General features: G+C 35.3%; 1 protein-coding gene across 3 annotated transcripts in view; it reads right to left on the reverse strand.

Moving 5' to 3' along the window:
• The window catches only part of LOC149804658 (uncharacterized), a 34,681-nt gene extending 19,788 nt beyond the window's left edge, over window positions 1-14,893 (reverse strand). For 2 of the 3 annotated variants that reach the window (XM_089942909.1, XM_089942907.1), the window contains exons 1-4: window positions 14,778-14,893; window positions 12,738-12,888; window positions 9,298-9,849; window positions 5,621-5,809 (exon numbers count right to left, since the gene is read on the reverse strand). In XM_089942909.1, the coding sequence (XP_089799035.1) occupies window positions 5,621-5,809; window positions 9,298-9,849; window positions 12,738-12,822 (826 nt within the window). In that variant the 5' untranslated portion in view covers window positions 12,823-12,888; window positions 14,778-14,893. Of the gene's footprint in view, window positions 1-5,620; window positions 5,810-9,297; window positions 9,850-12,737; window positions 12,889-13,348; window positions 13,418-14,777 lie in introns of all 3 variants that reach the window. The other variant, XM_089942908.1, reaches the window with a different exon arrangement.
• Window positions 14,894-14,988: the final 95 nt, after the last annotated feature.

A 14,988-nucleotide genomic window follows, 5' to 3' on the forward strand; every position in this document is an offset into this window, starting at 1 on the left:
GATTCTGCACGCATGCTAGATTCTGATTCTTGATCGGAATTTAATGTTTTTAAGCAGAGCGAACAGTTAGACTCAAGAGTCCTGCAACAGGCGTGTCTCTTTGAAGGTATCCATCTTTAAAATGTCCTTTTAATCCGATTTGAATCTAAACATTGTGGATTTTCCCCCTACATATTGTTTAGAGCAATTTGAATATATAATGAGGTGGATAATGTTCTTGGTTTACAGATGCTAATGTGAAATGCTCTCTAGATTACCAGCTAAGCCTTTGTATATAATGGTGTACACAACCTGCCACAGTGATTTACAAAACCATCTGATGAGTCCTAACTGAAAAGATAAAGGTGTATTGAAATCTCACGTATTGGTGTTGACTTGAAAAACATGCATTTGAAAAGTTGATAAGTGTGGTTTGATGCAAAAAGGCAACATTATGTTCAATTAACAAGTTTGTAATTTCACTTAAGCCTGAATGTATTCTGGTTCAGTTTTCAAACCCTATAGAGGTCAATGACTTCTTGTTAGATCTCTCAATGTAGCATAATTTTCATGGTTTTGTTTAATTCATGTAGCAACTGCAAACATCTCTGCTGTCAGTAATACTTAAATCTATAAATGTTACTGTCACCATCATTTCTTCCAAACATGGTCAAGTATCTAAAGATACTTTTTATCCTTCTGTGCTAATTAATTATTTTACTTTCCAAAAGGCCGATTGCCCCATCACCTTCATTTTCTGGATGACATTTCCAGATCATGCAGAAGCTTCAATTTACATCAATCAAAGGGGATTGAGGCATCTGAGGGGTACACTCTGTAAAGTTAGTCTGGTTTGCTGACAAACTCCAATGAATCTAAAACGAGGGTTAAGACCAAACATGGACAAGCCAATATCTTAATATGCCTGAACAATCATATTTTCATATTTTCTGCTACTGTTCCATAACTCTGCAATATAAAGGTCATTCCAGAAAGCTTTATGGTACAGTTGCAAGGGTGAGCAGGTCTAAGATTTGAATTTTGTGAATAAAACGGGAGAAATAAATTAAATCGTGAAATTTGAATAGCAACATCTTTGTTAAATGTAAAGTATCGTGTTTACCTGTGGACCCAACAACAATCAGAATAAACCTAGATAATCCACTGCATTAAGTGCTGTCAGATCAGGGTAAATAACATTCACTTGAAATTATATTCAGAATGAAGAAAATAGACCGTAATCTTTCAACATGTTACATTATGGCAGATCTAGGTCTAAAGCTGACTGTGCAGTATATGTAGGTGGATAATGAAATAAAAATTGTCAAAGTCAAAAGTCAAACTCAGTTTTGTGCTTGAGATGCTACACCTGTTCTAATGTATGAGGGTACACTAATGCAATTAAATTTTAAACTATGGCTCCAGTAATTTTTCTTCAACTGATTTTAAAGAAACCTAGTATTAGAGTACAATATGTTAATTTGATAATGCTTATCTGATCATAATACATTAAGGGTACAACCAGCCCTCCCAAGCCCATTTTTAGCAATCAAAGTGGTTCAAATTTATCTGCCAACTCAGATGAGAGTCAGACAAGAGTGATCTACCCTGTGATACAGGAACTGGTGCTGAATTCTGTCCATACTTCAGGTACTACTGGAGCAGATATGCATGCTCTGCCAGTATTAAAAATGTAACTGGGGAGGCCAGGAAGATGCACCTGTCTTTTGATTGGGTAAATGCCAAAGAAAAATATTTTAGTCCAAAAGTTTTTAGAAACCAGTGGTAGAATTAAGCAATATATCCCTCCTTGCAACAGCTCAAATTGCTTCAGACATCACTTTAAAGCCTAATGGGGCCCTGCAGACATCCTAGGGATGATGGGTCTAAAGGAGGAGGAGAAGAGGTTCTACAACAAAAAAAACTCATTCTCCATAAATAGGAGCCTGTTCTTAACAATGAAAGCACGAGTCAACACGAGTACAATCAAACCATTGTGACGAACTCTGGAAAGTTCCAATGAACTGATAAGGCATGAATTTAACTTATTCTGCATGCTATACTTAGAATGACTAGGAAACTGTTTTTATGGGAGAGGTGAGTCCATGTCAAGATATATCAGAACCAATGGCAAATTCCAATTTGGACACACGGCCAATGTCTTTGGCTGAGACAACTTGAACTTGAACAGTAAGTTTGGGGTCTTTGTTTGGGTCAATACCCCCTTCCATGATGATGAAATGTTACAGAAATTCAGGAATGGTAGCCTTGAATCATGATTGGAACAATTTTCTCTCTTTAAAGGAGTTAGCTTTCTCTAGTTTCAAGGCTTTTAATGGATGTATTTCCACTTACACTGCCTCGATAAAATTTTCCACTTCCCATTTTAAACTTTCAAAGATGTGGGCCTTCTTGTCCAAGTGATTCTGTCTAAAAATAGTTCTGCAAACTGTTTTCCACTGAGGTCTTGCTTAATAAGAGCTAGGCAGGAAGATTCAGCAATTCCAAATTCAAATGAAACACCTGCATTTGTGGCTGCTTGAGAAAGTGAGTTGTTGTTGTTGATGTTGTAGGGTTTAACGCCATTTTTCAGCACACGATAGGCTATACATGGCGGCCAGTATTAATGGTAGAGGAAAAACCCGGGAAAATCCCGGAAAGAACCACTGACCCATGAGAAGCTACTGGCAGCTTTCTCACTTACCCACATTGGCTGAATCCGAGACTCGAACCCACGCAGACAGAGGTGAGATGGCAGTGAACCGTAACGGAGAGCACTTTAGACCACTCGGGGCCCCTGAGAAAGTGAGGAAAGACAACAATTTTTCCAGGATTTTATCGACTGGTTACCCATATTTCCCGCTTAAGAGAAGCAATCAGACCCCTGACTCCCTCAATTTTGTCAATCAGACCCCTGACTCCCTCACGTTTGGCAGTCAGAGGCATAAGCTACAGACTATTGTAGTTCAAATGCCCCAAATCTGGGTCTGAGACTGGAGAGACAAATGTGGGTAGTTCTGCATAACATGTCATTGCAAATAGATCCACAAGTGGTCCACCCTAGCTGGTGCAGACTGAACTAAATACTGAGGGATGGATCAACCTTTTGGTCTGAGTTAGCTAGTTTTGCTAAGACAGTAAGTCAACTAATATACTGAGTCTGCCCAAACTGTGCCAGACTTGAATGTGGGTGTGTCAGTGATGACACTTTTGAAGAAAATTACCAAAGTAAAGCTGATCTGTTCCTGCCTCCTGATGTAAGTTGCATGCATCATGTAAACTTGTTGAAAGAAGACAATAAAATTAAATGAATGACCTTATGGTATGCAATACTAGACCATTACTTAAAGAATTCATAACTAGGTTGAGTGCCAAAAATGAATTAATGTATTTGAGAGTGTAGGGCTGATTGTAAGAGATGTCATTAACATGTATCTTGAAAGATGAAGTTAGACCAATAAAGTATGAAATCTGTCTCTCAGATTGAATAGAGAACAAAATTTACAGAAACATAGCTGGTGTATAATCCTCTGTTTGAGAAACCTCCTTAGAATCATTCCAAACATAAAAACGGCACATGTTTTCTGATGTCTCCAAAAAAGCATGCTTCCTAACATGAACAGAAATTGTAACTGAAGTACCGCAGGACTGGATTTAATGCTAATTGTTCTGAAGGAAGATCATTCATGTCTGACTCCCACATAAGCAGGCAGATTAAGTTTAACACTTTTATTACTAAAAATAAGCTTGGGAAGGTCTGATTTTGGGGGGCAGTTTATTTATGTCTCTAATATTTGCCTGGTAAATTGGTATGTGTTCTGTGGTGTCCAGCATGCAGGCCATTTTTGTCAAATATGTCCAATCATAAAATTTTGTTTCCCTTAGATCAAACTATAAAATTCAACATACTCATCTAATTAAATCCTAGCCACATGCAACACAGACTGATTTTATGAAATCTTTTTTTATGGTCAAATTCAAACTCCAACTGCAACCTTGAGTAGTCTATTTCATCTACAGCAAAATGTAAGGGGATCACAGCAGTATAAGAGTTTTGCAAGTTCTGATCTACCACCATGCTGAGCATTGAATGGGTGTGAGCGAATAAACGTTATTGTGTGGACATTACTGGTGGCACTAATCCATTTTATTTTATGCTAGCCTGGGAAATAGTGGATTTTCTACTAAAAATAAATTTAATAAATCACTAAAGAGAATTATGAATAAAAAATTATGACATGATCATGTGGAATACCTAATAAATCTGCTACTTTAGTTTGTTATACTGTTATACATTTTGCCAGCCAACACTTTTAAGCATAAAATAAAAAGAAAATTTGCTTTTTCCAAATGATTGATGGGTACGGCTATCTCATGGTTCAACAACCCAATTTCACTTGGCAGCTCTGGGTGGCAGAGTAGTCTAAAGCACTTGCCTTTACCAATCACTGTCATCTCACCTTTGTCCACATCGGTTCGAGTCTTGGGCTTGGCCAATTTGGGAATAAGAGAAAGCTTGCCAGTACCTTCCCATGGGTTGTTGGTTCTTACCAGGGTTTGCCTATCATGTGCTGAAAAATAATGTTACGCCCAAAACAACAAAACCACAATTTCCCTTGTACGACTGAAAAGGATGCATCCTTGCTCTGGATAATTCATGATCATTAGTAATTTTCCATGTTTAGAGCCTAAATATCTAAAGAGTTCAAAATTTTCAGCAATATGAGATTGCTTTCATCAGTGACTAATGTTGATTGCTTGACTTATAATGGTGTGGTTTACTATATCAAATGTAATGAATGTGATAAAGATTACATTAGGGAAACAGGCAGAGTGTTAGAAACCAGGATTAAGGAACACATCAGTAGAGTCATCAATCTTGAACATTGTAGCAATATGGAACATTCCATCATCCCCAATCAAACCAAGATGATCACATCAGAGGACAATATATAGAAAAGGAAGGTGAAGGAGACCAACACTAACCAGTAATTAACCTGAAAGGAGCTGTACCATGGAATTTTCCATCCCTGATCTTGCTCTCTTTTAACTTTAGTGTTTGCTCGTTTTTTTATACTAAACACCCATGTTTTCTTGATTACTTTTCTTTTCAAATTAATAAATAATTTATTGAATGACAAATTGTGTATTTGCATAAATTTACTCTCTTTTATCATTAATTCAACCTGAAAATAAATTAAATCTTCCTTGCTGCAAGTGTGGCTTTAACCTTGAAAACACATGACACTAAAGGCCATCAAAAACCTTACATTGCAACCTTGCCAACTACCATAAACATTTCATGTTTTCATTGCCAGTTCCAGTCTCAAAATAGATATTCATTGCCATCTTAGAGTTTATATCCCTACTGTGTGGATAAATTTCAAGAAAAGTGGGAGGCATATTATTTTTTTTCCAACATAAAAGCAAGCTGGGAGTATGAGGTGCATAGAGTCAACATAGGACAAGAAAATCTTGTGCTCATTGTGCACAAAGCATGTCTGGAAAACATTTAAACCATGACAGTTGTGCTGTAAAATGTCATCTGCAATCAGCAAATGGCATATAATATTGAACTGATCTAGGAAGTTTCATAACTGACACAAACATTTAAGTGATTTTCTGATATAAACATAATAACCTGATGTAGTTGTCACAGCTGCATCAATGTCCTGTTGTGGGGGTTGAGGGTTGGTTTGATTCGAGGCTGTCGTTGTATTTTGCTGGGCATAGTGATTGCGGATCTCCTGGTGGTATTGCTGGATCTGGTAATTGTCATCAGACTGGTTTAAATAGTCACTGTTTATATACTTAGAACTAAGACCTTCATCTGCAAAGTAAAATCACTGGAACATTAAATTTCTTATGTTAGCATCAGTATCAAGCTAACAGAGGAATACATTTCCAAAAATTTTTAATTTTTTAATAATTTTCAAAACATAAATGTATAATTTTTTTATTACAATTAATATTACCATATTTGCCTCAAAGTTTATCAAAATTATCAAGAAATCAAAGATTATTAGGAGGGAAAAAATAAAGGTTACAAACTAAGTAATTAAGACTGTCGCTGCTGCACAAATGGGTTAAATGTGAGGGACTTTAATTACAAGTGGCAAAAATCTGATAACACAACATTTAAGGTAAAAAAACTATTCATTATCAAATTTAAATTTGCAGGATGTAAAACTAAGTATATTTTTGGCCGTTCTTATTACCAGCTAAAGAAGGCAGTTTATGCCTTGTCACATGCATGTTATTTGTAAGGATCCTGTCTGGCGTCTATAGCTTGCCTAAATCCGAAACACTGTATCAAAAAATTTAATGCGGAATGTGCCAAAGCAGCTGGTATGTGGCAGTCCATGAAACATCTATTTTAGTTCATTCAGTTGGTTTACTTCATCCACAGACAAATAAAATAAATCAAAAGTGCTGGCGTCTGCATCCATTGTTTGTTTACAATAGAAAGTAGTCCTTTTATTCACACGAGTTCAATATGAATTGTACGCAAGTTCAATATCGTAAAATACTGAACGATTCTGACAATGCAAAGTTAACAGAGACAAAAATGAGCATATAATAATAATAATTACTTTTTTTGAAATTGACCTTAACAATATAAGCCCACATTTCAATTTTTATCCAAGTTGGACCAGAATTATAGTTTTACAGTGTGAACAAACCTGATCAATCACAAGCAAGATCACCTTATAAATACGCACACCTCTTGCTCATTTTTGATAGTCCAAGATCTAGATGATATAATCATATATTCCAAGTTTTATCAAAATTGGATCATGAATACTGCTTATAGAGTATTAACAAGTTTGGCTAATCATGTGACATCATTAATATGCATGCATCTGGCTCAATATCAAACTTCTCCAACATCTTCATCGTATTTCAAGTCTGATTAAAATGGAATCAGAAATATGGCTTCCTGAGTGGCAACAAGTTCAGTAAATCAAATGCAGATGAATTCCTCAATGTGCACACATCATGGTCATTATCACAATTAAACAAGATGTTGACGATATAAGCACATATTCCAAGTCTGATCAAAGTCGGATCAGAAATTTGGTTCCATAAGCCTAACAAGCTAAGCAAATCAAATGCAACATCACCTAATTGTCATGAATAGATCATGCTTAATGTCAAATTCATCTGAGATATTATTGATATAAGCATATATTCAAGTTTCATCACAAATCTGATTAGAAATGTGGTTTTCAGAGTGGAAACAAGCTGAGAAAATTGGCTGCATGATCACCTAATTATTTTGCATGGATCCCACTCATTACTGAACTTGATTGCAACCTTAATGATATAAGTATACATTTTACGTTTCATCAAAATCAGTTAAATTTGGCCTCCAGAGCAGTAAAAAGATTAACCAATCATATGCAGGATCAACTCATTAAGATCCATAGATCATGCCCATTAACATCTCATCCAAAATTGATATAAACCCATATTCCAAGTCTGACTGAAACTGCATCAAAAATACAGAGTGGTAACATTTACTTCTCAATGGATGGATACAGGATGCATGATTCACAACAGATGGCAAATGATGGGTGCGTGGCCATAACTACTTAGTGAGCTAAAAATGAAGTTACTGAAGCAGTATCATTCAAGGTTTGACAAAAGTTCATTCACAATTGTTTGTGTTATCATGTTAATGTAACAGTACAGCTAAAAACCTGAAGCAGGGCAACTGACCTTACAATCAATGTCATTGTTCATCGGAATAAAACAAAATACAAAGTCTGGTCAAATTATATATTTACTGCTCACTGTGTTCATAAGTTAAATGAAGGACAAAAATGCAAGCAATGACCTCTAACTTCAACCCAAGACCAATAGATCTGGTTTTCAAAACTCTTTCACAAAGGTTCAGATATGTTGGTGGTAAGTTTTACACTATTTTCATTCAGAGCCAGCTACATAATGCTGTAGTGCTGTGACAATAAAAAACCATGTTGATATGACATCCATTTTCTGGCAGTCTAGATCAGCATTATTGTAATACAAAAACAAATGTATACTGCAATATGGGTGTTTGTTTTTCTTTAAATGCTGGTATGACCATATGTTCTGAAAAAGTAGCTGCTATGAGATCTGTCTGAATTTGGCAGACTGCATTGGCATCATATACATTTAGGACCAACTATAAGTAGTGACAAGACTTTTAGTGAAAACTGCATGCCAATACAATGGTCACTTACGAGGAATAATGATAGCAAAATTGTCAAGACAGCCACTATGTTGGAGGCCTGCCCAGCACAATTTTTATTTAGTACAAACTAGATATCACAAGAAGTCTTTACTGAAACTCATGTCTATATGAACATCTGTTGAAAAGAAGTAGCTGTAACAAGATTTTCAAGATCACTATCATGGCAGCCATTTTGGCAATCTTATCTGCACCATTCATTTAGGACCAACTAAATGTCATACAAGTCTTTTACTGAACACTGTAGTGTTATAAATATCCATTCTGAAGAGTAGCTGTAAGAAGATTTTCAAAGCTGGCCACCATACACATCAAACTGGAGGTCTAATCAGCACCATTTCCATTTAGGACTAACTAGGTATCAATGGAAGTCTTTTAGTGAAAACATCAAGTCACTACAACTATCTGATCTGTAGAAACAGTAATGAGATTTTCAAACTGATCTTAAAGTCTGATCATCACCAGATTCATTTACAACCAACTATGTAGGAAATCTTTCTCAAATGCAACCAAAACTACTGCCATCTGCTTAGAAGTAGTACAGGATTTCCTGATGGCCAACATACTGATTATACTGGTTGTCAAATTTTATTTTAGGACCAACATTGTATCATAAGCTTTTTAGTGAAAACCCCATGTCACCATGACTATTCATTCAGAAGAAGCAATAATAAGATTTTCAAGACTTCAAATTGGAGGTCTGATCAGCAACATTTTCATTTAGGGCCATCTTTTATATTTTGTAATCAAAATCCCATTTCACTAAACAATGTGCTGGAGGGCTGAATTCAAAATACAGTCAACTTAATTCCTAATGTTAATGTGATCAAGTGATGTATACCACTTAGAAACAAGGGCCCTCTGGAAAGATGTCTGATCTGCAATCCATGCCATTATGTATACTTCTTGCCCGCATAATCTAAATCACACAATCTTTAACACAAAACTTTACCAGATAAGCTAAATAATGAAGACAATAATAATGCTGCCATAAATGTAGTACCTATGTTAAGCTCCACGTGGTCTCAGGTAAGACCATATAATATGTACAAGATACAGGTAAAACAAAACTGAAAGCTAACCCTCTTGGACAGCACCATAATTACTCAGTCTGTTGCTTTGTGTCTGATGATCCTGTTGGTACACTGACAGATGGCTTCCACTGCTACTCTGATACCCAGAACTGGACGGATTCCTATTCTGATTACTTCCATACGAACCAACTGAACTTGTGGATCCAGTTGAAATATAGGTGCTCTCTGTAGATGTGTTTGTAACATTAGTTTGAGTCACATATCCTCTCTCAGAATATCCTCTTCCATCCAAGTTTACATTTTTCATTTCTTGGGAAATGTATGACAAAGAATTACGATCATTTGGAGACAGGTAGGGATGAGAAACAGCTAGAGTGTTCTGTGCATGGGAATGGGGTGGGAATGTTTGTCTCTCTGATGATGCACTCCCTGGCAACCTGCTAGGCAAGGCACCATGCTGAGTTACAGAGGGAACAAGGTTTATTGGTGGAGGGCGACTGGTAAAGGCAATGTTGCTGGTACTTGGCTGAGGAACATATGAGGCTGGGGTTTTTCCTGTCTTCCGCTGTACAGTGGGCTGCCTAACTGGTTGATGATATGCTGAAAGGGATAAAACCAGTAAATATTAAATCAAAAGTTTTAGCTTAATTTTAATTTAATGTAACAAAGATGAAAAAGATAGCTTACCAAGGTCTGACTACAAATGATCTAAACAGTTCTAAGCCATGAATAGAAATTTAGTAGGGAGAGATTAGTACTCTCCATTAGACTTAAGAACATTTTTGACAACTTAACAGATGCCACGTTTGAACAAAATAAATATTATTATAGTAAGAGACTTCAATTTACATCTTTTATTGATTTCTAACTCTAAAGTCCTTTTATATATAATGAAAATTACAATTTTGAAAAAATGTCATAACAAAGCACACTTATTCAGCTACATCATCATGCACATCATGGAAACTTTTTTTTAAAGTGATGCATCAACGCAACACTGATGTAATTTAAATTTACAGGTCCATATGTGACAATGATGACACTTAAGTTACAATTTCAACCAGTATCAATTTTCAACAGACTTTCAGTTAAAATATATATAACTGCACAGGCAAGCTAAATTAAAAAATTGAACCATGATCTATCTTTAATTGACTGGTAAGACTTCTCAGCAATAGTGAAGAATACTAACAACATACAAGTTCATTAAAAAATTAAATTTTATGATATTGCACAAAATTCTATCATGTTACACCATTAATTAGAATCAATGATAAACTATCGTTTGACTAACCGTAACGGCAGAAAATCTGGAAAGGGTATAGATTGCAAAAGAAAGATCTTACGAACTATAGAGTCAGACTCTAACAAATATAAAAAGAGTACCATGAATGACACATTATATATCGACCCTGTGTTAAAAAGTATTTTATGTAGGCACTAATATGGCATTGTTGAGTTTGTCGACTATGTATTTACCTATGAGTTTCGATGACCTTGACCTTTGCTGTCTTGAAGTAAACTTAATGTGTGGAAACCATTATGTTCTTATTACACTCACCACAGCTGCACTCCTCTGACCGTCAGACACAAGAATCTATAGGTTTCTTTATTAGTCCAAGAGCAAGTCATCTGCAAAGTTTGGTCTAATAACCTATTCTACGAAACAGTTATCCTACAAAACTAACTTTTCTTTGACACAATAACCTTGAGCATTTGACTATTAAATCAACAGACATATCCCAAATCTCAAGTGTATGCCCTTACAAAGTTTGGTTAAGGTATGTGGTCTTGAACTTAAGTTATTATGCAACTTCTATCTGATCCTTTTAATTGGTGTATATTTCCAGCAATAAAACAAAACAAAAATGTTTAATGTGGATTTACAATCATTGGTTGAAGAGAGGGACTACTGCAGAATCAATAAAACATCAATACTATGACAATGACATTTCAACTTTTGAAACTTTTTAGGGGGCACTGGGTGGCAGAGTGGTTCAAGGTACTTGTCTTTACCGATCACTTATATTACCTCTGTCTGCATGGGTTCAAGTCTTGGTTCAACCAATGTGAGTACATAAAAAACCTTGCCTGGAGCTTCCCACGGGTCTATGATTCCTCTATGACCAAATATTCTAGCCACCATGTATAGCCTATTATGTACTAAGGAATGGCAATAAACTCCATAAAATCAAACCAAACTTTGAACTTTTTAAGTCAGGTATACAAAGAAAAATTCTGTCTATCCCATTTATCTACATCTTTCCTTTCAATGCTAAAGCAGGGGCCACATGAGGGGGGTGTTAGGTGAAATAGTCACCCTGTACCTGCCATTTCAACTAAATATGCAGAGAAAACAAGTTAGACTTTACTTTTTGTCAAGTTTATGTTTTCATCAACCCCGTTTTTAGTGGAAATGTATTCAGTGTACCATATCTAGATGTCTTTTTCACTTATTAAAAGCAACATCAAATAGTCTTAACATAGTATTTTCTTGCTTTTGATTTACCTATCAATTTAATGATTGTCTGCGGTTATGTTTCAATTTACAAGATTTCTTCTGAACATTCACATATGAACTTGAAGAAGCAAGTGAAACTCCAAGCACATGTAGCCCAATAGTAATGTGATTTGTGATTTTTATTTTTAACGTAGCTTTAACAATTTTTCAGTCATATCGCTACGATGTCTGCAATGTGGCAGTTTATAGTGATGTCTAGCACTGGGGCATCATGCCGCAGACATGTAGCATGATGTCCCACCCAGTCACATTATCCTGACACCAGGCCGACCAGTCCTAACACTAACCTCTTAATGCTGAACGCCAAGCGAGGCAGCTGTTAGTACCATTTTTTAAGTCTCTGGTATGACTCGGCCGGGGATCGAACCCACGACCTCCCGCATCCAAGGCAGACGCTCTGACCACTAGGCCACCGAAGCGGTCAGCCCAATAGTAAATTTATTACTTTATGGAGGTTTTAGGCTGATTATTAGTAAAGGTAAACAAGTTTACTTCATATTTCATCCCGTGAAAGTTGGAAAGTGAGGTCTTGTATCTCCACACTGATTTTCAATAGGAACCTATTACTACAGTCAACATACCTCTATAGAAACAAAGTTATACAACAAATCAGGTGCATCAAACTATGGAAAAATTTTCCAAAAGTTCATTGATTATTTCTTTTGTTTCCATGTTTTTTTTGGTGTTAAAGTTTAGCAATATGAAATGATGAAAACTATAACACAAAATTTACAAGCCTCAGGCTGGCAGACTACTGCTGATTTCGATCCCTGCTTCTCCTGATTTTCCGTAACTTCAGCTACTTCTAGTTGGTAAAAGAAGTCAATTTGCTGAAATATTTTAATCCACTGTGGACCCTTATAAAACCTAAAACTAAAATCAGTTATATCAAAACATACATACTTATCAACTGTAAAGTTCTAATAAATGAAGCAAATCTTAAACACTTTAAACATGTATAACTTACGCCGCAAAATTGGTGGTGTGTCTCTTTTGACATACTTTCCAGCAATTCCATCATTAAGACCAGAATCTTTCTTCTTCGATAACATGATAAATTGGATTGCTTAACATAGCTTCATGGAACCAATCAATAACATCTTGGCTACAACTGCTGACTGTAAATAAAGAGAACATTAAATAATTTGATGAGTAAAAAGATTTCATTCTTTTATTTGACTAAGTCCAAAACTAGCGGACTGTCTTAACTTTTGTACATATTTAAATTTAATAATTCTTTTTGGTGTGTACAAAAGACTGATGATTATAATCTTCAAATGATAGTTACAAACAACTAATTACCAAATAGTAATAAGATAAAGTTTTCTGTACAGAGGGCAAGAAGAAAAAAAAAAAAAGTTCATTTTTATGGCTTAATAATGTACAAAAATATTAATGGATAAAAAAAAATGAAGGACCAATTTGTAAAACTTCAAGTTAGAATACTGGACAAAAATGATGACATCACCAAAATATTTTCTTGTTTTATATACCAAACTAGGGGTTTCAATTAGGAACTGAACTTAGCATTTTACAGGATTTATGAGCTCATGAAGCTTAAAATGGAATTACACATACCATAAACAAATGTAGAAAAGGAATGGCAACTCATGCATAGCATGCAATGGTCTTAAAGCTTCACGAATCCTGTAAAATATGAAATTTAATTCTTTCAATTGCAAATAATTATAAAATAGTAACAAATCTCAGAAAATGAATATAAAAAATACAATTTTAACCAAATGTTTACAAATCCTGTCAAAACACACAATAACAGTGCATTAAAACATAAATAGTTCATTTCTGGTACTATGAGCTATTAACTTCCTAGTTTAGTTTAAATGACTTAAAATGGCTTGGTAGAAATATGTAATTATGACTTGCCTATTCCAATGCAAGTGTGATATACAGTGTGATAAGTTCATGTCCTGTAGGTGCAAATGTTCTTTTAAGTTTTGCTAAGTTTCAAAGTTGTTTGATACCACTGATCAAGTCATTTTTGTGACTGGAAGAAAAATCTGCCTGAAGAAAAATCTGCCTAATGAAAGTGGAAGCATTCCCTCCAATCTGTTGGGGTGGTCTGGTCATGCCAGATCCATGACTGGTTTCATTATCATTGTAGCTCATCAGAGGGAAATGTTCTGGTTAATGCACTAGCTGAACTGATCATTGTCTCATTTGGGTATTTTTTGTTATATACCCCCTAGAGCAGCAGGTGTTTAAACTGGAATACATGGTAGTGACTGATCTTCAATTTATCAAAGCTCTAGTGTTGTTTCAAATTTGACTATAATCATTTGATCCTATCTGATTCATTCAACTGCCAGATAAAAAAGGTAATTTTCAATGGTATATGTTAAATGATTCACAGATAGTCCACCATTAAATAGGAATAACTACATACCTAATGATTGCCCAAATACCATGAGAACTATCAGAAATAAACATGAGATTTTATTATGTTCATAAGTCCATGCCAATTTAAGCCTATCACTTTGGACATAACACTGTACAATCAAACAAATGGATGAGTTAACCTGCTGAACAGACATCTTTACATGTATAGCCAGGGTCTTTGTCAGTTACTTATTCTGTAAATTAAAAATCATAACCGATATAAGTTTACATCAAAATATACTGAGTTTTTAACCCAACTGTAAAGTATACTATATAATTTTCCTTTCAGCAATGACTTGAAGATCAAAACCATTCATAATATACAAGTCGTTGAACTAGTCAATCAGAAGCAGACCAGATCAGCAACTGTGTCCTTGGCCATGGCACTTTCGGTGCCTTGGCACGATGTCACCTTCAAACTGCTGCTGTGCCCCAAAAACCAACTTAACCCAAGATACAAGCAGTCTACCTGTCTAAAAACAAAGATACCTAATAGTCAGATATCCTGATTTTTTTTGTGGTTTTTTTTTTTTTTTGAGAGAGAGAGAAAGATTATTAGCATAAAGACTGTTAATGTAATGATAGAGTGGTGCTTCAGTTATTATATAACCTGTAGGTTTGAAATACTCCCTCTGTTATGTTAAAGCTTCGTCTTTTTTACATTTTTGATGCTCGTTTGATTCTCAGGTGAGTAATAAAACCGGATTTTTGACATACAGGAAATGATTGGTGGGTCATGAACCGCGGAAACGTCATCAATGTATGAGTAATTACAAAGGAAGTGATGTTTAACGCATAGTGCTGGTCATGTTTTCCATAGC

The sequence above is a fragment of the Sinohyriopsis cumingii genome, chromosome 2 (assembly GCF_028554795.1).
Source record: "Sinohyriopsis cumingii isolate HCF-2022 chromosome 2, ASM2855479v2, whole genome shotgun sequence".
In the NCBI taxonomy this organism is placed as follows: domain Eukaryota; kingdom Metazoa; phylum Mollusca; class Bivalvia; order Unionida; family Unionidae; genus Sinohyriopsis; species Sinohyriopsis cumingii.